The sequence below is a fragment of the Microchirus variegatus genome, assembly GCF_963457635.1.
Source record: "Microchirus variegatus genome assembly, chromosome: 7".
NCBI lineage: Eukaryota > Metazoa > Chordata > Actinopteri > Pleuronectiformes > Soleidae > Microchirus > Microchirus variegatus.
In genome coordinates, this window is record NC_139808.1 from 22,500,188 (window position 1) to 22,527,091 (window position 26,904).

The following is a 26,904-nucleotide window of genomic DNA, read 5'->3' on the forward strand; positions in this document are numbered from 1 at the left end:
AGAAGTGTAAGAGTGTATGATTTCACAGTAAACGTAATTTATACATATATATGTATATAATGCTTGTTTTTGTTAGTTTTGATGTTGTAGGATTCAGACATGCTCAGTCCATGGCCTTTGCTATTGATGAGATCAACAGAAACTCAAACCTGCTGCCTAATGTGACTCTGGGATACAGTCTGTATGATAGCTGCCTTCAACTAGGAATTGCATTTCGTGCAGCACTGTCCTTAGTCAGTGGTCAAGAAGAGCAAGTTACATTAGAGGAGAACTGTGTAGGAACTTCCCCAGTCCTGGGGATTGTGGGAGATTCTTCCTCGACTCGTACTATTGCCATATCCACAGTGTTAGGTTTGTACAGAGTGCCTCTGGTAAGTTTTTATGTTTTTCACCTCAATCCTAATTGTGATTTAATAGAATGTCACAATGCAAATAAGATTCCTATTAATGTGTCATTTATTGTATTAATTTAAATCCAAATTAAATTAGTTTAACATAGGTGCAACCAGTAATCAACCTTAAAACAATGGCTGTTGTTGTTCATGTTGTTGTCCGAGTGTTTAATAAAGACACATGGTGTGTTGTTTTGCAGGTGAGTTATTTCGCCACATGTTCCTGCCTGAGTGACAGACAGAAGTTTCCATCTTTCTTTAGGACGATCCCGAGTGATGCTTTTCAGGTGAAAATCTATCTACAAAAAGAAGAGTGTGTCACCAGTCATGTTATATATCTCATTGACAGAGTTGTGTGGTGTCAGATATACTACACTTAAAGACAGTGAGTCTTTGATGAACCTGTTTAGCAGGATTTCTAGTAAAGATGTTTCCAGCCTGTGCACTAATCCCTCTGCTCTGTGTCCACATAGGTGAATGCTATGATTCAGATTCTAAAACATTTTGGTTGGACTTGGGCAGGTCTGATCATCAGTGATGATGATTATGGAGTCCACGCTGCCCGATCCTTTCACTCTGATCTGGGTCCAACTGGTGGAGGTTGTCTGGCTTACACAGAGATTTTGCCCTGGGGTGATGACCCTGCTGAAGTGAGGAGAATAGTGGATGTGATGAGGAAATCTACAGCTCGAGTGGCGATCGTGTTTGCACCTAAGGGTCACATGATCCAACTAATGGGTGAGGTCAGTGCCAATAAATTCATGTTAATGTATGTATGTTGCAATTCTGGTGGTTATGGTGTTTGCATATGAGAGTTGTGAAAATGTATTATTAATGAAATTTGTTTTGTAGAATCTCAAAGCTTTCTGCATCATGTTATACATGTAATGTGTTATTTGCTTTGAGTAAGATTGCTTACTATGACACATTGTATTTTTGTGATACTGTGTCAATCACAGGTCTGTGTATACAAATAACAATAATAATACATTTAATTTAAAAGCGCCTTTCGGGTCACTCAAGGACCTTTACAGAATACAGAATAAATTAAAATCACAAAATAAGATATAAAAAACATAAGATCACCAATTAATAGTAAAATAATATAAAATAAAGAGTAAAATAAATAAACATAAAAATAAACCGTGGCATGAAATCAGCACAATAAAATAGGGAAGGGTGGTGAAAGCAGGGAGGTTAGAGGGAGTAGGCAGTCTGCAACAGGTGAGTTTTTAATCTTGATTTGAAGATGGGGAGAGAGTCACAGTTAAAGAGGTCAGGTGGCAGGGTGTTACAGAGCTGGGCAGCAGAGCGACTGAAGGCCCTGCCCCCCATAGTGATGAGGCAGGCAGGAGGCACAGAGAGGTGGATGGAGGAGGATCTGAGGGAACGAGTGGGGGTGGTGACGTTCAGGAGGTCAGACAGGTAGGGAGAGGCGAGGTTGTGGATGGACATGTATGTGTGCCAGTGACGTGCGGTGAGCTCTAGGGTAGGGTAGGCAGGCAGTCACAGACTAAATTAGTATTTCATACGTTGCAGACAGTGCACCATGCAATCTGAGAATGTCAAGATTGTAGTACTGTACTATAACATAAACTTAAACAGTGTGTGTGTGTGTGTGTTACTTGACTTGGCCTTCAGTTAACAGAGTCTACTGAGTTTACTGTTGCTGTTGCTGTTGTCCTTTTTCTTATACCACTCCTTTTGAAAAGTACGTTTCATTTTCTGTCCCTTCCTTTGGAGAAGGTCCGGCAGCTCAGGCATGGGTCTCCCGCTAATAAAAGCTTCCGTTTTTCATCAAATGCCAGCCTTAAGAAATGTTTAAGCCTCTATTGTAGAGCCATCATTACACCTCCCGCTAAATTGCTGGGCATAAAACAGTGCGCATGCGCAAACAGTCACATACACACCGATGAGACAGAAAGGCAGAGAAGGTCTGTGCCTTTGCTCTGTAATAGAATGCTATGGCGAACGGTCTGTGCAGCCGCTGCCTGAGCAGAAAACATCGCTGTTGAGTCGCTTTTATTAGACTATGAAAATCACCAAATGCGGAGACATTCAAACCTGTAATAAAGTTATCTGAAATCAAAAAATACAAAAAAAAAAAAAAAAATCAAACCTTACTCGAACTCAACCTCAAATTGACAGCCTAGGGTAAGCACTGCCTACCCTGATTGCACGCCACTTATGTGTACAGGAGGAGTTTGTAGTTGATGTGATGTTTCACAGGGAGCCAGTGAAGGTGCTGGAGGACAGGGGTGGTGTGGTGATATGTGCGGGTCTTTGTGATGATACGGGCGGCTGAGTTTTGGACCAGTTGCAATTTATGGCGACTTTTGAGGGAGGCCGAAGAGGAGAGAATTATGGCTGTGTTTGGGGTGAGGGAGGGGCGGAGTTTGTTAATGTTGCGGAGATGGGAATAAGAAGTGCGGGTAGTGATGTTGATGTGAGACTGAAAGGAAAGTGACACCCGGACTCTTTACCTGAGGTGGCCAATGGAGGAGAGTCGACTGAGTAGGATGGGGTGTGAGATGGGGTCGACGGCAGCACTCAGATCGAGGAGGAGAACCAGAGTCAGCTGCAATGAGGAGGTCGTCTGTGATTTTTATTAAGGCGGACTCTGTACTGTGAGAGGGACGGACAACAGACTGAAAAGGCTCAAAGAGTGAGTGGAGGGTAAGTGGGAGTGAAGTTGGATGGCAACAGTTTTTTCCATGATTTTGGAAAGGAAAGGCAGGTTAGAGATGGGGCGGAGGTTATCATAATTGTTGGGGTGTGAACCGGGTTTCTTTAATACGGGGGTGACAGCGGCAGTTTTAAAAAATGAAGGGACAGGATCTGGCAGGATCTGACTAGGGTTGTGGGGAGGGGATCCAACTGACATGTGGTGGGCTTTGATTTATGAATGGGGACGGAGATTTCAGAAGTAGTGGGAAGAAGTAAACTGGAGAAGAGGTGACAAGGAGGGAGAGAGGTGGCGGATTATGATGTAGGTGCTGATGGATATCATGGATTTTCTGGTAGAAGTAGTCCATTATGGAGTTGCAGGTTTCTGTGGATAAATGAGTAGGGGGAGCGGTGAACTGTAGCAATGGTAGTTGGTGAGGGTCCCGGAAGCTTAAAAACAAGGCATTCAAAGGAGCTGAATGCAGGGACAGAGACAGACTTTCCACTTCTCGTGGTGAATTGCCGTGAGACCTCCTCCACGGCCATTACTAAATGTAACCAAATATAATGTAAAATAAAGGTAACTACTACGTAACATATTGATAAATAAGTTTCTGTATTTATGACTTATTCAGTTTCACTTGTCGCATGATGCATATACAATGCTACGCTGCGATCTAGTGGCGGGATACCGTCACTTTGCGGGTAACACAATCGCCATGCTCTAGAGCAGCGGTCCTCAACCACCTCTGGTACGTTTGGTACCGGGCCGCACAGAAAGAATAAATAACTTGATTAAAAATAACATTATTTCCTTTTTATTTATTATCGGGGTCTGAACAATGTCTTATTTTGAAAAATGACCGTATTCCCTCCGTGACATCCGTCTATGACTCACTCTTGACGTATCCCGAGGGAGATCGCTGGCCAGAGTGTTTGCAGCGAGAGCCGCTGCAGCGATTTCTCTCAGAAAAGAAGTCACCGCTGCAGCACATTTCAGTGACAAGGAGTGAGTCGCAAAACTCGCTTACTTGTGCGACGTTTTCAGGGTACACACCTACACAAAAATAATAAATGAACTAATGGCCAGACCTCACTCACTCGCACTCGTTACTCTCTCTCTCTCTCCCGCCCGCTCACCCGCGCTCTCGACGCATACTGATTTTGATGAACAACAAACAAATGCTGATTGCTGATCAATAGTTTTGTGCAAGCAATTTAAGATCCTGACTCTTGTTCCAAATATGACAGGCTTCATTCAGCGATTGAAACAAATAATATTTATAGTCTCACGGCAAACAAATAATATTTGTTTCAATATATATCAACATTAATGAAACGTTTAAAGCTGTTTTGTGTATCTTATTTTGAAGGCAAGTTTAAGCATTACCATAGCGACCAGAGAGCGTTAGGGGACCGGTCCGTGAAAATATTTCCTGACATTAAACCGGTCCGTGGAGCTAAAAAGGTTGGGGACCACTGCTCTAGAGAGTGTGTAGGCGTCTCAGGGTGTCACATTAATGAGCTTCCTGTAATCACAACAGAGACACACAGACCCTGTGCAATAATAATAATAATAACAATAATAATACATTCTATTTATATGCATCATTGTATATGCATCATGCGACGAGTGAAATTTAATAAATCATAAATACAGAAAGGTATTTATCAATATGTTACGTAGTAGTTACCTTTATTTTACATTATATTTGGTTACATTTAGTTACATTTATTCTGTATAACAGTTACATCTGGTCCTTTGAGGGTAACCATTATGCTGATGTGGCCCTCAATGAAAATGAGTTTGACACCCCCGCTCTACAGAGAAAAAAAACATACAATAAAACAACAGAGAAGGACGGCACAGTAAATAGAAAATGGAACAGTGAAACTACAGAGTAAGCTATTTTCAGCAGGTGAGTTTTGAGTCTGGATTCAAAGATGATGGGGAGCAGCGCTTTGGTTTAAAGATATGCTTGCTATTATTGACATGGGATTGGAATGATAGTGAGATCCAGATCTGACCCTCACACACGCTCCACATCCTTTGTATCCTCCCAATGGTCCAATAGCCAGTCAGTCTTGTGAGCTCATCACACACAGGTGGTGAGGCAGAATGTCACAGGCCTGCAGTGGATTGCCAGTGAAGTCTGGTCATCAGCTGCTGTGCTCCAGACTCCTCACTTCATGCCGTACCTGAGTGGAACACTGGGCATCTCCATCCGTCGAGGAGAAATACCAGGACTCAGAGACTTCCTGTTACAAATACGTCCTGATCTACATCACAACAACAGTTATGGAAATAGTATGGTGAGAGTTGTGTATGACATCCTTCGGATTTGTTGTTCATGTGAATACTATTTAAGAAATAATTTGAAATTAATTACCTTTCAGGTGAATCAGTTTTGGGAACACATATTTCATTGTAGATTTGCACCACCTTGGTTGGAAGCTGGAGGAGAATTATGCACTGGACAGGAAGTTATAGAGAATGTGGAGAATGAATTGGTGGATGTTTCAGATCTCAGGCCAGAGTATAATGTGTATAAGGCTGTGTACGCTCTGGCGTATGCTCTTGATGATATGCTGCAGTGTGAGCCAGGGAGAGGACCTTTCAGCAACAACACCTGTGCTCATTTACAAAGACTGGAGCCATGGCAGGTGAGATATCACTTTACACTCCATCTCACTAGTGACCATAGATTGCAGGTCAAAGAGTAAGTTAGTATTGGTAATACCATGTGACTTACAAGGTGTAAAGATATAATGTCTTTATTCCTGCAATTATCAGCATGAGTTTTTAATAGGGCTGTCAAAATGAACGTGTTAACGCAGGATGATTAATTTGTGGAATTAACGTGTTAATTTTTTAACGCATTAAGGCACTTTCTCACTTTCATTGCGCTACGGGTAGACGTGAAGTTTATGAACAGGCAAGGCAGGCAACAGTACGCCCTGTACTGAAAATAATAAGAAATTAGACGCCCTACTTTTAGGCAGGCCTGCACCAAATGAGGGGCACCCTCTATAATGGCAATGCCTTGACTTTAGTGATGTCAGTAGACACAGTCCCAGCCATAACAACACAATTAGATAAAAATAAATGAATAAATGTTATTTACAGTATTTTATTTTTTTATATATTATATTGTCCTATAATGTGGGTTCTTTACAATGTAATGATTATTTTTTACTAAGTGTGTATAGGGTTTTTTTTTAAAGTTATTTACAGTATTTTATTGTTCTTTACATTTATATTTTCACATACTTTATTTATCTCTCCATTCCTTACAACAATATAAAGAGAACATTTTAATTTTTCTGTCATATTTACGAATGGTAATTAATCGTGATTAATCCACAGCTACCCTGTGATTAATCTGATTAAAAATGTTAATCTTTTGACAGCCCTAGTTTTTAATTGTAGGTACTGTTGTGTTCACAAATGTGACCCGCCACGGCCAAAGAGGGCACAAGTTGGCCCATCGCAAAATGGGTAAAACAAATATTTATTTTTTTCAAAATTGTTCAACTTGAAGTTTGTAAGAAGCCACTACATGCTTCAAATCACAGTATTGTGGGTCCTAAAACCATAAACTTTGTATTTGAATTTATGATTCAAGATTCAAGATTCAAGATGCTTTATTTATCCCGAGGGAAATTATTGTGCAACAATTGGTAGGTAAAAGTGTAGATGTACAAGAGTTAAAAGATACATAAAATAAAATAAAATAAAATAAAATAAAATAAAATAAAAATAAAATAAAATAAAATAAAATAAAACAAAAATAAAAGTAAAATAAACAAATAAGACAAATGCAACAAAGTGCCAAACAGAAGGAAAAACAGTAACTTACAACAGTAACTTAAATGCAACAATGCCACAAAAAATAATTCACAGAATCACAGTCAACGTAGGTATATATAATATACAGCAGTACGCACGGAAATAAAATAAGTACAACTAAATATGGTGAGCAAATGTTGAAAGTGATAATCAGTGATAAGGTGACTAATGATATCAGCATAGTGCAAACAAAGTAAAGTGATGAAGTGATGTGGGTAAAGTGACATTTGGATCAGGACACAGTGTCTCCACTGTTCCTAATGCGACCAGAAGTAGCTAAATTAAACAGCCTGATGGCCACAGGAAGAAAAGACTTCCTCTGGCGTTCTGTGTTACACCGGGGGAGAATGAGTCTGTTGCTGAAGGTGCTTCTGCTCGAAGTCAGCAGCTGGTGGAGAGGGTGAGAGTTGTTGTCCAGGATACTGTGCAGTTTACACAGCATCCTCCTCTCAGACACCACCACCAAAGAATCCAGCTGGACCCCCAGGACGGAGCCAGCCTTCCTGATGATCCTGCTGATCTTCTTGGCGTCTGCTGCCCTCAGCCTGCTACCCCAGCACACAACAGCAAAGAAGATGGCACTGGCTACCACCGACTGGTAGAACATCCTCAGCATGGTGTTGCATACGTTGAATGACCGGAGCCTCCTCAGGAAATAGAGATGACTCTGGCCCTTCTTGTACACAGCCTCAGTGTTCTTGGCCCAGTCCAGTTTATCGTCCAGGTATACTCCAAGGTACTTGTAATCCTGGACAACATCTACAGTCCCACCGTTGATGGAGATGGGTGTGGGGGTAGATTTCCTCCTGCGGAAATCTACCACTAGCTCCTTAGTCTTGGTGGAGTTGAGAATCAGATGATTAGCTCCACACCAGTCGACGAAGGAGTCCACGACGCCCCTGTACTCCTCCTCCTTCCCCTCACTGACACAGCCAACAATTGCAGAGTCGTCAGCAAACTTCTGCAGGTGGCAGGACTCAGAGAGGAACTGAAAGTCTGAGGTGTACAGGGTGAACAGAAAGGGGGAAAGAACAGTTCCCTGTGGAGCCCCAGTGCTGCTGACCACAGTATCAGACACACCATCCTGCAGTCTGACATATTGTGGTCGACCCGTCAAATAGTCCGTAATCCAGAAAACCAGGGGAGGGTCCACCTGCATCGCCGTCAGCTTACTCCCCAGCAGAGCAGGCCGGATGGTATTGAACGCACTGGAGAAGTCCATGAACATGATTCTCACAGTGCATCCCGGTCTGTCCAGGTGGGCGCAGGCACGGTGGAGCAGGAAGATGATGGCGTCCTCCACACCCAGTCTCGGCTGGTAGGCAAACTGTAGAGGGTCCAGTGATGAGCTTAAGGTTGTTTTATCGCTGTGAATCATTCCTAGTTTGGGTGTGGCGATCTCACATTCCAGAGCTTTTGTTGTTTTTTGGTCAATCAGCTGACAGTCACAGAGAACACACATGGCTAATTAATATGCACACACAGAGAGAGAAAGCGATAGAGAGAGGGTGTGTGGAACTTTCTAGCAGTTATTGAGCGTGTGCAGTGCGAAATCAAAGAGTGATTGTCATCAAAGCAGTCGTCATCAAAGCGTTGTTGACCAAAGGAAGGCAAAGAGAACCGGACCTGGCTGAACTTCTTAACAAAGACAGACACAGACACAGATCTCACTTTTGCTCGGTGAGTGGACTCGTTAGCATTTTAAGCTAGCGATCTTTATGCTATCGTGTTAGCAGACTTCATCATCACAAAAACAACAAACAGATGGATGGATGGATGAAAGAGAGCAGGACACACACATTAGTTGTCTGAGATGATGACGTGACGCCAGCACCGCTCTATGTCCTTATGGGTGAGTTACAAGTTTTCATTTACTTGTAACGTCTATGTAACGTTAGTGTTCAGTCACATACAGGGACATTTTTCTTTTAAAAATCCACATTGCGTTTCAGAACGTTATGTGGATGCATTGTTATTAACCAGCACAAACGTGCTGATGTGCTTGAATCATGTGTGAATGACACAGCTTTGTGTATGAAGTACTGACTGTGATGCTAATGATTCAGCAACGAGCTGAGAGTTATTAGCACATCATCAGCTCATTCAGGAACAGACTGATCCATCCACACTACACCACAGAGCCACTTCATTTCATTAGTGCAAGGCAGTTTGATTTGATATTAGAAATATGTATCTTTGATCCTTCTCTCTTAAGTCGATATATAGCATATTTTGTTTTCATGAAACAACAACAACAGATGATGGAAATACAGTGGTATGCAAAAGTTTGGGCACCCCTGTAAATGTTCATGATTCTCCTTTAAAAATCATTGATTGAGGGGCAGCGGTGGCTCAGTTGGTAGAGCACCTGCCCCATATCCTGAGGCTGTAGTCCTCGCTGCAGGTGACCCTTGTTCGAATCCTGCACCAAGTGGTCTTTCCTGCGTGTCATTCCCCATCTCTGTCTCCCGTTTCCTGTCTCTCTCCAATATACTATCATTAAAGGCAAAAAGGCCAATAAAATATATTTAAAAAAAAATAAATAATTAGTTAGAAATTTCAGTTAAATATATCATATAGGAGACAAACACTGTGATATTTGAGAAGTGAAATAAAGTTTATATGATTTACATAAAGTCTGCAATATCAGCAGATTCTGGAGAACAATGTCCAGGAATCAGTGACAAAGTTGAAGTTGTGTTGGTGCAAACCATCAAACCTGACTGAACTGGAGATGTTTTGTAAAGAAGAATGGTCCAAAATATCTTCCTCCACAATCCAGACTAATTGGAAGCTATAGGAAACGTTTAGAGGCTGTTATTTCTGCAAAAGAAGGATGCACATTTTTCTTTACTAAACTTATGCACATGCCGAATTTTGATAAAATAATTCTTGCTCACTTTCTGTAAATCATATAAACTTTATTTTACATCTCAATTATCACTGTGCTTGTCTCCTATATGATATATTTAACTGAAATATATTTTTCAAACAACCAATGATTAATAAAGGAAAAACTTGCATACCACTGTATGACTACACAAGTGTAAGGACAAGAAATGATAACAGAATAAGCCACACCCCCCCTTCCTATATTTTTTAAGTAATTTCATTTCAAATCTTAAGGGATTATTATGTCCAGTTTTTAATGTATTGTATATGTATTGTTCTGTGTAGCAGTGTACCTCACAACAATAGTATCTGTGCTCATACAGAGCAGGGTGTGGTTTCACCGACACCTTAGACCAGGAGGGGGTTGTTCTATGTAAATGTGATGATTCTGTCTCTTGGCTCCCAGAAGGTTTAAATCTTTGAGGCTAAAATTCTCCCTAAAGTAGTTTGAGTGCCTAAATTCAAATGACCATATCTTCTTCAAATATTATCCGATTTGCATGTGTTGGACATTGTTAGAAAGCTTAGATATCACACTTTCAGAATATGTAAAATATAAAATTATTTTTATTATTTTATTATTTTTATTATTTTTTTATTATTTATTTGCAGTAAAAATAAACATTTTGGTGTCAAAATTTAGAGAAACACACCTGGGATTAAAATGAATACAGTATACTGTTTGTTTACACTGACAAAATGGCCTTAACTTTAGTAAAATAACATGAACACATAATTAACATAATAACATAATCACATAATCATTAATGTATTTGCAGGTATTACACGCTGCCCTTCCTGGGGTTGGCTTTGTGAAATACTGCCATACTGTACTTTTCACTCGCTTCTTGGATCCATCCATCTGTAATGAGGATTTAGAGAAAGAGAGACAAAAAGAATGAGAGTGAGAATTAAAAAAGAGAAAATATATATTCATTTAATAGAGCAAAACTGTCTGTAAAACTTCCTCTTCACTACATAATATTCTTATGATAGCCAACATGAATAACATTTAATTAATGATGTCTTATTTTCTCTCAGGTAGGCTACAGGCTGATTCAGCCTGATTAAGAGCAAATCAATAAAGAGGGTGGCTGGAACCATGGCTCACTTCATCCATTTTATAGATTTAATAGTTATTTATGTAAAATTTTACATAAAACAGCATAATGAGTAAATAAAGACACAACTTTCAGTGCTTACCAGTTTTTCACTTATAGTTCCTTATTTATAAGGAATAAATATATATTTATTTATATATTTAGAGAAATTAAGTCATATTCAGAATCTCAGAACATTAAATTGGAAATTAAAACAATAACAATAAAGTTTACACACATGAGTTGAAGACGTGACGGTTAATTTATTGATTGAAAAAAGAGAGGGAGAGGCGCTGAGGGAGAGGCGACTGAAAACAAACAAGGACACGTTAGCATGTGCTGTTAAACTTATAGGCTATAATCACGCGGGTGTTTATTGATAAACCTGGAGCCGCCCCACAGGGTGAGACACGTTAGGAGATGAATTATTCCCACAAAGTAATGATAACCGTAAGGGTCTCCTACTATTAATTTTGTGAGTCTGGCCCCAGCTCTAAAGCGGTCGCGGCAATTATAATGTAGCGGTACACGTGTTGAAGTAGTTTAATCTCCAGAGCCAAAGCGCAGGTTTTCCTCCCTTATACTAGAGGATAAGGTTGTGGTATTTTTTAAAACTTCATCCTAGAGGGCTTTGAAACGTTGACTCTCACTGCCTTACCTTTCTGCTGCTCACCGGAGCAGTCCTCCGCTTCTCCTCCGGTCCGTGGCGCTGCATGTTGAGGCTTCAGTGTGGATTGATTGGCTGTCACTGACTCACTTGCGCCAAGTAGCCAATCAGTGAGTGTTGTGGGCGGGACATTGTTACACAACCAAGAGAGTGGTGACTTCAGGCAGAGACGCTGCATCAGAGCCAAAGGAGCGCGTTTTAAAATACATTAATTATATCGGTTATCGGTGAAAAAATCGGCCGATGCCGATTATCGCAAAAATGCCGAATATCGGCCGATATTATCGACCAGACCGATAGTTGGTCGATCCCTAATATAAATAACTCAAAATGTCCCTCGGTAGACTTGGAACCGGTTTTGCCATGGCTCTCTTTCAGGGAACATAGGATCCAGGGAACATAGGTACAACCCCCTTAAAATGCTAACAATTCCACTCACATAGCAGAAGTGAGATCAGTGTCTGTCTCTGTCTTTGTTAAGAAGTACAGCCACAGTTAAGTTATTCTACGGTTTGTCTTATCTTATTCCTTATCTTCATTCAATGGGGAATACACACACACACACACACTCTCACACACACACACTGCCAGCACATATTAAGTAGCCATTTGTATTCTCCGTGACCGTCAGCTAATTGGCCGAAAAAACAACAAAAGCTCCGGAATGTGAGATCGCCACACCCAAACTCGGAATCAATTCACATCGATGAAACGACCTGAATTCAAATACAAAGTTTATGGTTTTAAGACCCACAATACTGTGATTTGAAACATCTAGTGGCTTCTTACAAACAGGTTGAACAATTTTGAAAAAAACGAAAATCCCTCATTTTGAATTTTTTATTTTTTTTTTCATGTTTTACTCCTTTTACGCTGAGCCGACTTGCGCTCTCTTTGGCCGTGGTGGGCCACAAATGTATTAGACCAGCGGTACCCAACCTTTTTAGCTCCACGGACAGGTTTAATGTCAGGAAATATTTTCACGGACCGGTCCCCAACGCTCTCTGGTCGCTATGGTAACGCTTAAACGTGCCTTCAAAACAAGATACACAAAACAGCTGTAAACGTTTCATTAATGTTGATATATTTGTTTCAATCGCTGAATGAAGCCTGTCATATTTGGAACAAGGGTCGGGAACTTACATTGCTTGCACAAAACTATTGATCAGCACTCAGCATTTGTTTGTTGTTCATCAAAATCAGTATGCTCCGAGAGCGCGGGCGGGCGAGCGGGCGGGCGGGCGGGCGGGAGAGAGAGAGTAACGAGTGTGAGTGAGTGAGGTCTGGCCATTAGTTCATTTATTATTTTTGTGTAGGTGTGTACCCTGAAAATGTCGCACAAGTAAGCGAGTTTTGCGACTCACTCGTTGTCACTGAAATGTGCTGCAGCGGTGACTTCTTTTCCAATTTAGGCCTGAAACGCCTGGAAAAAATGCCTGTAAAACCTATGGGTGATTTCAGAAAGGACCTCTAAAGCCTGAGGTTCAAATTCAGCAATTGTGTCAATGCCTACTCAATGATTGATTTCTCAGCCTCTGTAGCCCAGTATCCCTCCCCCCAAAGATGCGATAATCCCGAGTAGACGCGAGTTTGCAAGATCCCCCGATAGACAACAACAACATAGATTCTTTCATTCTCCGCCATGGAAGAACAGTTGATCTGGTGTCATAAATGATTTTATGTTTCTCCACTTCAACAATCAGTCTCCCGTCGTACATTATGACTCTCCGAGATGCTCTGATAAATTGACTGTTGACCTGGTAGCACCAGTTCATTGTAATGTTGATGTGAATTTGCGATAGGCTATATGACGTGTGTATTGTGTTTTATTTTCAAAGGGGGGCAGAAGTGTTTTACTTTGATTCTGTGTCGGACATCCTGTCTGGTGCGATCTGCTCTGTTGAAATTTACGCGGTTCAGCAGCAGCAACGTGAAAAATAGAACTGCTACCTATCGAAAGTGCTTTGGCGCGGCAAGCCGCTTCTGGGATGCTGCTGAGACGTTCCGCAGTGTGCCCGGTGGTAATGCTCTCATTGGAAATCCACCGCTAGTGTTATGCTGAAATAAATGTGCATTAAATACAGCCATAAGTGTCTGTTGCATCCTGTGAGCTTCCCACTCACAGTTCGTTCTGGAAGGACGGAGATACGGTGTTGTTTGCGCAAATAGTCTGTTTATTCTCGGCAATAACAAAAACAAATGAACAAAGCTGTTCCACTCCACGCTTCTGTCTCTCTCGCCACACATCCATACCCACAATCTTATAAATTCTTTCAATACTATAAATAAATAGATATCTATACAATATATAATATATGTACTATGCACATATATATATAGTACTTGTGGGACTGTTACAGTGTTAGGAGATTTGATAGCCATAATTCTTGAGGGCTGCTGTGTGGAGGCATCTTGTCTTTATTGGCGGCAAATAAGCTCAAGGATTGCCGATTTTGTCCACATACCGGTCCCTTACTTCCCACAGCGAACGTCTGTGCGCACGCTCGTCTTAATGTACTGACACCCAATTTTTCATTTTATTTAAATGATTTTTATATACGTGCACACTGTCCTGGAAAAAAAAAATGGTGGCAGTATCAAGAGTTGGCTAGATGAGTGCTGTCTTTAACTGCTTTAATTAAGATTAACTGCTTTAATCTGCTTATGCTTCAAATTCAACCACCTTGACTAACCCTTTGCATATTGTTGACGTGGTATTCATTACGATCATCTACTACGTAGGCAATGCTGGAAAATAGGATGAGTTCAGGAAATATTTTCCGGACGAGGCGCGAGAGTCCACTCTCCACTCCACGCGTCTACGCTCATGTAGACTTGTACTTAACAGTCACGCGTGGTCTTCACGTCACGTATTTGAGGCGTAGTTCACCCGTCACATAGGCGTATGTGGAACAACGTGTGTGCAGCATCTGGGCTGCAACACTCGTGACATACGTGACGCCCGTGTGTCAATTGAAAGTGAATGGAATTTACACGGGCACTTTAGAGGTTTGATGTCATCGCATAGGCGCTGTACATGCGTTTTTAGTATAGTGTGCTGGCATAAAATGTCTGTTATAGTAAGAGAGGTGTGTGCGTGTGCGCATGAGCGTGTGTGTGAGTGTGTGTGCGTGCATGAGCATGTGTGTATATGAGGGGCCGTGTAGGCCATAATTCCTTTTTTTTTACCTCTCACACAAAAGCAGCAGGAGAACCAGAGAAGCGGTGGGCACAAGTTTTCTTATACTATGCCTCACGTCATCATCCGTGCCCCCCCCCCTTCTGTACTGAGCTCTAGCCGGGACTGCCGCTCAGAAACGTTCAGAAACATAGCGCTGTTTGTCAGTGTTGAACAGCCTACTCTGATTGTCCATGTTTGAAGATCACACCCTGATTATTCGATACATTCTGAATGGCTTCTGGTGAAGAGAGCTGACAGTTCAATAAAGCAGCGGCAGCTTGGCCGAGGCGATCTCGTTCTCTCCCAGCAGCCATGATGCGCTACATGTTCACAGTTCCTGCTTTTCGTCACATGACCGGAAGGCGTTCCTCTCACGTTATATGTTTTTACCGGAAGGCGTTCCTCTTACATTAAATGTTTTTACCGGAAGGCGTTCCTCTTACATTAAATGTTTTTACCGGAAGGCCTTCCGCTCACATTAAATGTTTTTTACCTCATACATTAAATGTTTTACCTCATACATTAAATGTTTTTACCTCAAACATTAAATGTTTTACCTCGTACATTAAATGTTTTACCTCGTACATTAAATGTTTTTACCTCATACATGAAATGTTTTACCTCTTACATTAAATGTTTTACCTCACATATTAAATGTTTTTACCTCGTACATTAAATGTTTTTACCTCATACATTAAATGTTTTACCTCTTACACTAAATGTTTTACCTCACATATTAAATGTTTTTACCTCATATATTAAATGTTTTTACCTCATAGATTAAATGTTTTTACACATTACATGTGAGAGGTAAAACAATTGTATGTGAAAGGTAAAAGAGAGTACGTGAGAGGTAAAACAATTGTATGTGAGAGGTAAAATTGGAATATGTGTGAGGTAATATTGTGTATGTGTGAGGTAAAATTGTGTATGTGAGAGGTAAAAAAAGGAATTATGGCCTACACGGCCCCTCATATGTGTATGTGTATGTGTATGTGTATGTGTATCTGCTTGGGTTTGCTGCCTGGATCGACATGGTGGGGTTGTGGTGTCTTACCCTGGATTTCCACTGGACGCGGAACGGCCGCGGAACGGCAGCAGCGCGGTCGCCGTTGCAAATCGCTTCCATGCTAATCAATGAGAGCATTCCCACCGGACGCGCTGCGGAGCGTCTCAGCAGCGGCCCAGAAGCGGCTTGCCGCGCCGCATCGCTATCGATAGGAATCAGTTCTATTTTTTCCGTTGCCGCTGCTGAACCTCGTAAATTTCAACGAAACAGATCGCACCAGACAGGAAAAGCGACACAGAATCAAAGTAAAACATTTCCGCCCCCCTTTCAAAATAAAACACAATACGCAGGTCATACAGCCTGTCACAACTTCACATCAACATTACGTCGTCACCGCTGCTGCCAGGTCAACTGTCAATTAATCAGAGCGTCTCAGAGAGTTATAATGTACGATGAGAGACTGATTGTTGAAGTGAAGAAACATAAAATCATTTATGACACCAGATCAACAGTTCTTCCACGTCGGAGAATGAAAAGAAGCTGTGTTGTTGTTGATTACTTTATACACACAGTCTATCGCTGGATCTCGCGAACTCGCGTCCGTTCGAGATTATCGCGCGATCTTCCGTGAATACCGCCGGCTCCCAAGGCTCCGCGCCGCGGCCGTAACGCGCCCGGTGGGGATTGACGCTGGGGAGAGGACGAAGCAGAACCGCGTTGCTGCCGTTCCGCGGCCGTTCCGCGTCCAGTGGAAATCCAGGGTCAGTCTCACTAATCGGCACACTGTGGCAGACTTACATGCACACACATACTTACACACAGACAAAAATTCTGACTAACATTAAAACGCACCATACCTATATACAATATAAATTATACACAAGAGACATACTTTGGCTGCAGTATCACATGAATGAAAGGTTAACTATGTAGCTAGAAGGTAGATTTAGTTGATTGTGGCTGTTTGTTTTCAGTGTTGCTGTGGTCTGAATGTGTTTATAATTATCATCATGTTCTATTAAATTATTTTTACAAATAGCTTACATATGTAGGTAAATCGACTTTCACCCCTGGTGTGTGGTCGATTACGGTCTTCCAGTCACTTTCAAAACCCTCAAACTCATCGTCGTTATCGTCGACCTTGTCATCTTCAAACATATGTCTTAACCGTAAATCCTGGTCGATTGGTTCAGCGCGTTCAAAGTCATCAAAGACATCAGCAATAATGTTATCAAAGCCGAGAAAATCACTGCTTGCATCTCTTCGCTGTCAAAGTCCTCCATGTTTGCTCAAAGAAATTTTAAAACAAGACGAAAATTGGCGTATCTGCTGTCCCGGCGTCAATTGTAGCAACAGTGCCCCCAATTACGCAACAGTGCCCCCGGCTTCAATGGTAGAAATGCGGCAATGCTTTCCCGGGCCTAGGATTCACTAAAATTATATTTTTAATGCTAAAATATAACTACAATGCAATTTAGACAGGCAGCAGCATATATTACTGATTATAAGAAATATACCTATATCAACTTTAATCATAGCACAATAATAATACTACTGCTGCTGATAATATTAATAGCCTCGAAACTGGATCTGGATCCTGCAGCCTACAAGATGAGAACAGAGAGAGAGAGTGAGTGAGAGAGAGAGAGATTCATTTCTTAGAATTCACCTTGTTATTTGCCAAATTAATAACAATAACATGTTCAGTTTCAAACAAGTTTTTAAAATATTTTTAAGTATATGTTTTCTTGTTTTTTTGACAGGTGGTCTAATACCTTTGTTAGGCACTATACATGACAACCTTCATTTGCTTGTTTCTGTGATTTTAAATGATTAAAATGTTTACTGTTTTCATGCTCACGCTCTGAGTTCATCATATAGTAGCTCTCTCAACTGCTGTGCATGTTGAGAAAATTGTGAAACAACAATTGAGCCATCGTTTGTCGTGTTTTTTTTTCTTGTTTTCCTTATATGTCTTACTCGAAGCTTGTGTATTACTTGGACTTGGTAAACTTCACAACAACATTTGGTGATCAAGTGTCATTTGATAAAAATGGTGATGCCTTACCTGTATATGACATCATGAACTGGGTGTGGCTCCCTGATGGAAGAACTATAGTTCATAAAGTGGGTGAGGTTAAGAGGTCAGCCTTCAAAGGTGAAGAACTCACACTGGATGAAGACAAAATCTTCTGGAACTTTGAATCCAAAAAGGTAACTTCTCACTTTTTCAGACGACCATCTCTTTCCCTTAATCATTATATTTGAGACTAACAGACACTGATGTTTCTCCACACAGCCTCCTCAGTCAGTGTGCAGTAAGAGTTGTCCTCCAGGTTCCCGCATGGCCAGAAAGAAGGGGGAACCTGAGTGTTGTTTTGACTGTGTCCCTTGTTCTGAGGGAAAGATCAGCAATACAACTGGTGAGTGTAAACTTTTAAACACCACAGTTCAGAGATGTTGTATCAACATGTTTCTCATCACCCTCTTTTCTCAGAGTCCATGGAGTGCACCAGTTGTCCAGAAGATTTCTGGTCCAGCCCCCAGCGTGACCACTGTGTTCTTAAGAAAATAGAGTTCCTCTCCTACCGTGAGCCTCTGGGTATCTGCTTGACAACCATCTCACTGTTGGGCACATGTATCTGTGCTGTTGTTCTGGGCATCTTCATCCATCATCACAGCACACCTATAGTTCGTGCCAACAATTCAGAACTCAGTTTTCTTCTCTTGGTTTCACTCAAATTGTGTTTCCTTTGCTCGTTAATCTTCATTGGACAACCCAGATTATGGACTTGCCAACTAAGACATGCAGCATTTGGCATCAGCTTTGTGCTTTGTGTCTCAAGTATCCTGGTGAAAACCATGGTGGTTCTGGCTGTGTTCAGGGCCTCCAAACCAGGAGGTGAGTGCAGTCTGAAGTGGTTTGGTGCTGTGCAGCAGAGAGGGACAGTTCTGGTTCTGACTTCTGTTCAAGCAGCAATCTGCACTGTCTGGCTTGTCTCTGCTTCACCAGTGCCTCATAAAAACACCCAGTATCACAGTGACAAGATAGTTTATGAGTGTGCAGTTGGGTCCACAGTTGGTTTTGCAGTTTTACTTGGTTATATTGGTTTACTGGCTTTCCTCAGTTGTTTGTTAGCTTTTCTAGCAAGGAATCTTCCAGACAGTTTCAATGAGGCCAAACTCATCACTTTCAGCATGTTGATCTTCTGTGCAGTGTGGGTGGCCTTTGTCCCTGCTTACATCAGTTCACCGGGCAAATATGCAGATGCAGTGGAGGTATTTGCCATCCTGGCCTCCAGTTTTGGCCTCTTGGTGGCACTGTTTGTACCCAAATGTTATATAATCCTGTTCAGACCAGAGAGAAACACAAAGAAAGCCATCATGGGCCGTGGCACCACAGAGTAACATTGTTATTACAGCTGTCTCTCTGTCTATTATTTGTATTTTAGAATTGAGTGGTAATTATAAGATCATAATTAGGGCTGTCAAAATGAACCTGTAAACGTAGGCTGTGTCACCATCACACTCTCCCTCTCCCATATTCCTATTATTGTGGCGTGTGTGGGTTTCTGTTTTGCTCTCTCTCTGCACGAGGCGTGGTTGACCTACTTCCACTGAGGACGCTGGTGAACAGCAACACCTGCATCGGCTCCTCCTCACCTGCTCCTGATCAGCAATCAGGAGGCTTCTTAAGCCTTGCTGCCCCAGTCACCAGTGACAGATTGTTTTTGCTCTACCAGTGGTAACGTCAATGACGTCAACGTCAATAACGTCAATAACGTCAATATGTTATGACATTTCCAACTCTGACTTCTGGACTACTCATTGGTGCTGTTTTGCCTCAGGTCGGCACATCGCCTGCTTCCCCGAGAGCTGCGGATTTACTACCACTCATCTCTGCCGTTGGACTCTCTCCTGTCACCATTCTGGACATTCTTTGCTCACTGACTCTTGCCCTGGGCTCTCGCCATTTTCCCTGTTCAGATGCACCTGTCGTCTCTCCAAGCCCCCCTTCCTTTCATGTTCCCCTTGCCCCTTGCTAGTAACTATATTTGCAATAAACCTTGTTAATTCCTGATCTGTCTCCTCTGCATTTTCGGGTCCAACCAGTAGTTAAACCACTCTTTACTAGAGAGCGTAACAGGATGATTCATTTCTGGAATTACCAAGTTTCTCACTTTCATTGCACCACGGGCAGACTCGCAGCTTCTGAAACAGGCAAGGCAGGCAACTGCTTGGGGTCCTGAGCCGATAGTGGGCTCCCAACACTCGGATCCTGAGGGCTGTTTTTACCAAAGACACCAGCTGCATCCCTGTCCTCCATAAACAACAACGGGCGATTGCAATGATATCTTAGTAGGAAACCTCCCTAAAGGGGCCCCACGTCAAGCCCATAATCCCACCTCACGTCGTCGTTCTGCTAGTTGAAGAAAATGCAGAAGAGTTATCAATCAGGTAGTGAGAAGCGGAAGAAAAAAGAACGAAAGACACAGTTGTAAGTGGTGCTGCTGGTGCAGATAATGATAAAATGATAACATTAACAGTAAATGACTGCTGTTATTGAACTGTCAAACTAACGGGGACACAGACTTGAACAGCAGCTAACATTAGCATCAGAACGATAGCTTACGCTAACGCTTACTAGTAGAAGCAGTTGTTACAAGAGTAGCCTGGCTCCGTTAAGGTAGTGGAGCAGTGTGCATGTGCGAACGTGTGGTGTGTGTGGTAGAGAGAGTGAGAGTTGTGTTTGTGTGTACGAGGGAAACACTGAATGGAGAGAGAGCAAGAGACTGGTCAGCAGGAGTGTCCTCTGCTTCCCGACTATGGTCTGAGAGCCGAACTGGAAGGGTTAACACAGTGCTTAAAAGGTGCTGATGAGGAATTGCCTGCTGTGGGTTTAGTACCCCAAGAAAACAATTTAACTTCTATACTTTATATTTTGTTCATGCGTTTATAATGTGAATTATTTACAGTGTAATGTATATTTTTTTACATAGTTTATATACTTTTTTTTAAAGTTATTTACAGTATTTTATTATTCTATATATTTATATTGTCTTATAATGTAGGTTCTTTACAATGTAATGTATATTTCTTTACTAAGTTTATATAGGTAAGTTGTTCACAGTATTGTATTGTTATTTACATTTAAATTTTCACATAATTTATCTTTCCATTCTTGCAACAATATACAGAGAAAATTAGAATTTTCTGGCCTATTTATGAATGGTAATTCATTGTGATTAATTGTGATTTATCCACAGCTTTATCTTTCCTAAACCCACTTTATGATGTTGGGAGTTGATAACTACTGGTAGAAACAAGGGTAACTGCTTAAACTGTTAACCTTAAACTTACTCACAGAAGGCAAAAGACTGAGTCTACTGCAGTGAAATAACCTCATATAATTCAGTTTGTTTGAGGTCTCCTCAAGCCTGTGGTGCTATTTTACACATTTTGCACCAAGGCTAAAAACACTTTAGTATTTTAGCAGTAAAGCTGTTTGTGGTGTGCTTTACTATGAGCCTTGAGACTAACATATTGTTGTAGCTTTGATAAAAGCAACAACTGTCTTTGAATGTTAGATATTAATCATCTCTTACAACATGTACAAATCGAATTCTGGTAGTACTTCTAACAGTAAAGTTTCATTGACACTGACCTCATTCTTTCTTTCCTCTAGCTTTTGCTTTTCCACTCTGTCCTCATTCTGCATGTACCGGTGATTCCTAGGCTGCAGGATCCAGATACAATTGCAAGGTTATTGTAGTGACAATTTATCCTGAGTTTTAGTTACTTTTGTTTGGTACAGTTGGTGTTGATTGAGGGAATTTTGACACTGTGTTTGGTTGCAAAAGATAAATCTCTGATAAGTTCAATACGTTTCGAAAAGAAATCTATATATGACAATGAAGAAATATGGTAAACAGCTCCTTTAGGCAATGAATTGTTGTGGAAATTTCTCTGCTGCTGGTAAAGAATGAAATAGAGAACTTCTGCCGGCTGACAAGGTTTTATTTTCGAGAGTACTCCACATTTATACCTGAGCAACTTCCCTTTCGCATTCCTCCAATAGACAAAGCCTCTAACTTTTCAGATGGTGCTTTCACACCTCTTTGTCTATTGTAGGTATCGGCTGGCTCCCTGCGGGTGCTGCAGGATAGTGCAGGCTAGGCACAATACACAATACACTATACACAAAGGACCTGGTATTCTGTACTCGGCAGGTATCGGGTGATGGGCAGTTCTAGCTTTGAGCCAGAGAAATTGAATTTACCATTACAGAATTGTTACGGCCTCCCTTAGAAATCGAAGTATGGCTCGAAATAGGAGACCGAACATAAGAGGACGCCACAACAGTTGCCAAATTAATGATTGTTTTTATTTAACAAACGTCATTTCAGACAAAAAAAGAGAAAGGGTTAGAGATCCTGGCAAAATAAACAAAAGGTGAGTAACGCCAGGCCAGCCCCGCAATGGGCCTTAGGACCTAGCGTGTCCTCAAATCAAAAATGGATCAACTAAACTAAACCCGAAAACTGGACTGCCGGCAACCTCCACCCAACTGAGACAAAAATGTAACTTAAGAGAAAAATCAGTCTCATAATGATAAATAACGAAGTTGTCTGTGGAGGAGGGACGGGTGCGGAAAAAAAGTCCTCCGGGCGGTTGCCCATTCTTGCTGCCGCTCTCTTTCCTCCTCCTTTTAAACTTCCCTCCCACGATGATGTTTCCTCCCTCTCCACTCACAGCGCAGAAAGGTAATTGCTGAAATCAGACACAGATGAGTGGAGAGGAAAAGACAGAGGGGAGGGAGAGGTAGAGGAAAGAGAGAAGCCGCACGCAGCCGCACAAAACACCCCCACCCTAAGAGGGTGAATAACGGGGGTGGTTATTCACACACAAAAATATACAACAATAATTAATAGCGCAACAACGTATCAGCCAGAACATTATCTTTACCCTTAATATGTCTGACCTCTACGTTGAAGGCTTGCAAAAACAGCGCCCATTTCATCAGTCTCTGATTGGTGTTCCGCATCTGTTGAATAAACACCAAAGGATTGTGGTCTGTGTACACAACAGTCGGGACACCAGCAGAGCAAACATAAACTTCAAAATGTTTCAACGATAGGATCAGGACGAGGGCTTCTTTTTCGATGGTGGAATACACCTGCTGGTGGCGATTGAATTTCTTAGAGAAGTAAGAAACCGGGTGATCAACATTATCTTCTCCTGTTTGAAGGAGAACCGCCCCCACATCAAAGTTTAAACGGGCGCGCAAAATCAAGCTCAGCTAGAACTGGGGCAGTGGTCATCAATGCATTAATTGAATCAAATGCACGCTGGCAGTTCAGAGACCACTGAAAACGAAACTTTGGACTAAGCAAGTCTGCCATAGCTGCTGGATGTGATCATTCCATTTGTCTGAATAAACAACAATGTCGTCCAGATATGCCTCACAACCCGACAAACCCGATAGAACTGTATTTACTAGATGTTGAAAAGTAGCAGGAGCGTTACACACGCCAAAGGGCATCACCTTATATTGAAGAAACGCATCAGGATTCACAAACGCGGAAACTTCCATTGCCCGAGGAGTTAGCGGCACCTGCCAATAGCCCTTTAACAGGTCAAGTTTGGTAACACAATTAGCACTGCCGGCCTCAACCCGGGGCAACGGGTAACAATCAGGTTTTGTGACCGTATTAAGTTAAGAAATCTGTGCAGAATCTATCGGTGCCATCTGACTTAATAACCAGGATACACGGTGAGGTCCAAGAGCTACAACTTCGCTCTGCAATGCCATTATCAAGCATATACGCAACCTGCTCTTTCAATCTCCGTCGTTTGTCTGGGTTCAATGCGTGCTGCTTAATTGGGGATGCATTTCCCACGTCAATGTCATGTTGCAGCATGTGTATGAATATGAATGGGAATTAAGAATAGAGCACAAAATCAAGCAGCTAAGCCAAGGTCAAAAAACTGTATGCATAAAGGGCAGGTAACGGCAGATCTGATGTCCTTGACAAAAACATATGTAAACAAGCTCTTCACAAAGGAATTGAGGTGAATTGAGAGGGTTTGTTCTTTTCTTTTAAGTGTGTCAGTATCGCACCTTGTGATTAACAATGAAGTCAATTAAAGTCTATATGAGTGTCCAACATCCATCACTGTATGGAGTAAGACAACTGTCAAAAAGACGTATCCATAATTCTAAACATTCGTATTCGTAATGATAAACATTTGTATGTAAATAAAAAAGTTGTACCCAAAATTCTGCTCCGTTACACATGAGTCTGAGAAATTGTTCGGGTTATTGTTTTTATGCGAGTATGAATCTAAAAGCTGTGAGTGCAAGGTCTTGTGAGTACAACTCTAATTTCTACGACTACGAAATCTTCTCTGTGAAGACGAATTCAAGTTTACGGGTACGAGTCGAAAAGTGTTGAAATGACGTCACATAGGTCACAGGCAGGTCACAGAGGAAAGTAATCGAATGCCGATTGCAACAAACGTGCATGCTCCAAAGCCGGCTGACGAGTGCAACAATGGACACCGCGAGGGAAGCATCCCAGGTAAAGTCAATAACACATCCAATATTTGTTTATTTTTATTAAGTTAATTATTTCATGAAATTGTACAGTTTTAAATAATATACAGTTTATGGACGTACAGACATACTGCTTTAGCTTGAAAGCTAACGACATGCCGGTGACACTCAGTGCTTGCATTACTAGCATTAGAAGTTGGTTTAATTGCTAGTTAATTAGCACTGACCTGCAAAATATGAACAAAGCGAAGCATAAACATCACCATGTGTATATTTGTGTAGTCTTATCTGTCATAAACAAGCGGTAACGCATTTGTGTTGCGGTGCTGCAGAGACGAGAGCTGGGTCGTTTATTTAACCAGCACTATTACTAGGAAAGCGGTTGAATCAAGGTAAACAATTGATAACACCAACATTGATGTTACGTTTCCTTTTAAAGGGAAACGGTGAGAATATAAGGTGGAGGACTCGGATGCTGACAGGACAAGGTAAGTATGTAAAAGATGTTTTATTTAGCTACCAAGATACAAGCGCTAGCAGGAAACGAGAGTACGACAATAAGTGAGCGTGAACGGACAGCAGCTGAGCCAGGATCCACAGCGACCCCTCAGTGGCAACACAGTTCGTATATGCGTTCCCAAAGGAACAAACTCACTCGAGATGGAGGTAGAGGAGTGTAGGTGTTTCCACGAGAGTCGAGTGGCGAAGCGGCTGCTTCGATGGTGTGGAGAGGATGAGGTGCTGGAGAATGACAGGAGGAAGCGATCCTGGAAGTGTGGAAATCTGCAGGAGACTCCGTGTCTTTCTCGTCAGCAGGAGACGTGGTGACCTGAAGAGGATATTCAGGTAAGCAATGGAGTCAAAGTTTCTAATAGCAAGGTAAGTGGTGACTTTACCAGCTGAGCAAAAACAAGGAACTGACGCCGGTGAGGAGCGCAACCCCGCCTTATGAGTCCTCGTGATCACTGATCAGGAGCAGCTGGGGAGAAGTTGCGCAGGTGGAAGCAATCACCGACATCATCACGGAAAGTAGGTCAACCACGCCTCCTGCTGGGAGAGAGACAAGAGAACACGGAGCAGCAGAGAAACGACAACAACACTGGAATACTGGAAATGTGTAATGTGGATCTCCCCCTCATCGGGCGTCACCTGGCGCCAAGACAGGAGCATCAGGATGGTCACGGTGGAAGTCCTGGATCAGGGTCTGGTCCAGGATGAAGCGGCGGGGAATCCATGACCTTTCCTCCGGGCCGTATCCCTCCCAGTCCACCAAGTATTGGTATCCACGGCCCCAGCGTTGAATGTTCAGGATTCGATTGACAGTGTAGGCTGCTCCGCCCTCGATGATCCTGGGAGGAGGAGGGGGATAGGCGGGAGGGACCAGGTCCGATTCGACCACGGGTTTGAGGAGGGAAACATGGAAGGTGGGATGGATCTTGAGGGATTGTGGCAGTTTGAGATGTACAGAGGTGGTATTGACGATCTTATCTATAGGGAAGGGACAGATGAATCTAGGAGCCAGCTTGCGGGATTCGAAATGGAGAGGGAGGTCTTTGGTCGAGAGCCAAACCTTTTGGCCAGGTAGGTACTGAGGGGCGGGGGTCCCGTGACGATTGGCCTGTCTTTGTGATTGTTGGGAAGCCTTTTGGAGAGCCGCTCGGACCTGTAGCCATACGGCCTAGCAACGTTCTAGGTTGGCTTGTACAGAGGGGACTGCGACTTCTCTCTCCTGGAAGTTGAAGAGTGGAGGTTGGTAGCCCAAAGAAGCCATGAATGGGGAGACGCTGGTCAAGCAGAGTGAGCATATTCCACCCATGGAAGAAAAGAGCTCCATTCCTCTGGCTGGCGAGCGGCGGCGCATCGGGGAGCCACCTCCATGTTCTGATTGGCTCGTTCCGTTTAGTCGTTAGATTGAGGATGATAACCGGATGATAGGCTGGCAGAAGCTCCCAAAGCTGAGCAGAATGCTTTCCAGACTTGTGAGGCGAATTGTGGTCCACGGTCAGACACAATGTCCACAGGGAAGCCGTGGATGCGGAAGACGTGTTGGACCAGAAGTTCGGCCGTCTCCATGGCTGAGGGAAGTCCAGGAAGGGGAATATAGTGGACAGACTTGGAGAAGCGAACAGTCACCGTCAGGACGGTTGTATTGTCGTTGGAGGAGGGAAGTCCAGTAACGAAGTCCATTGCGATGTGTGACCAAGGGCGGTGGGGGATGGGTAGGGGATACAGGAGACCAGACTGGGGCGATTGGAGGTCTTGCCTCGGGAACAGGTGGGGCAGGCCGAGACGAAAGTGGCTGCATCTTGGGACATGGTGGGCCACCAGAAACGTTGTTTGAGGAAGTGGAGGGTGCGAGTGGTACCAGGGTGACATGCCAGCTTGGAGGAGTGACCCCATTGGAGAACCCCGGAGCGCATGGCCGTTGGAACGAACAGGCGGTCGGGTGGTCCCCCTCCAGGGTCTGGGTCGGTCTGTTGGGCCTGGCAAACTCCAGTTTCCACTGGCCATGTTGCTGAGCCAAGGATGCAGGAAGAAGGCAGGATGGGGCCGGGTTCCGGCTCTGGGGGGTCGGGTGAGTAGAGTCGG

At 42.6% G+C, this 26,904-nt stretch overlaps 1 protein-coding gene across 1 annotated transcript; it reads left to right on the top strand.

Moving 5' to 3' along the window:
* Positions 1-1,641: 1,641 nt before the first annotated feature.
* LOC310929253 (extracellular calcium-sensing receptor-like) lies at positions 1,642-19,166 on the top strand (the record flags this gene model as incomplete). The annotated part of the gene is made up of 5 exons (XM_083891974.1): positions 1,642-1,817; positions 5,492-5,723; positions 17,745-17,972; positions 18,058-18,181; positions 18,256-19,166. 5 exons carry the CDS (start codon positions 1,642-1,644, stop codon positions 19,164-19,166), a joined length of 1,671 nt encoding a protein of 556 aa, XP_083748100.1.
* Between the last annotated feature and the right edge of the window lie 7,738 nt (positions 19,167-26,904).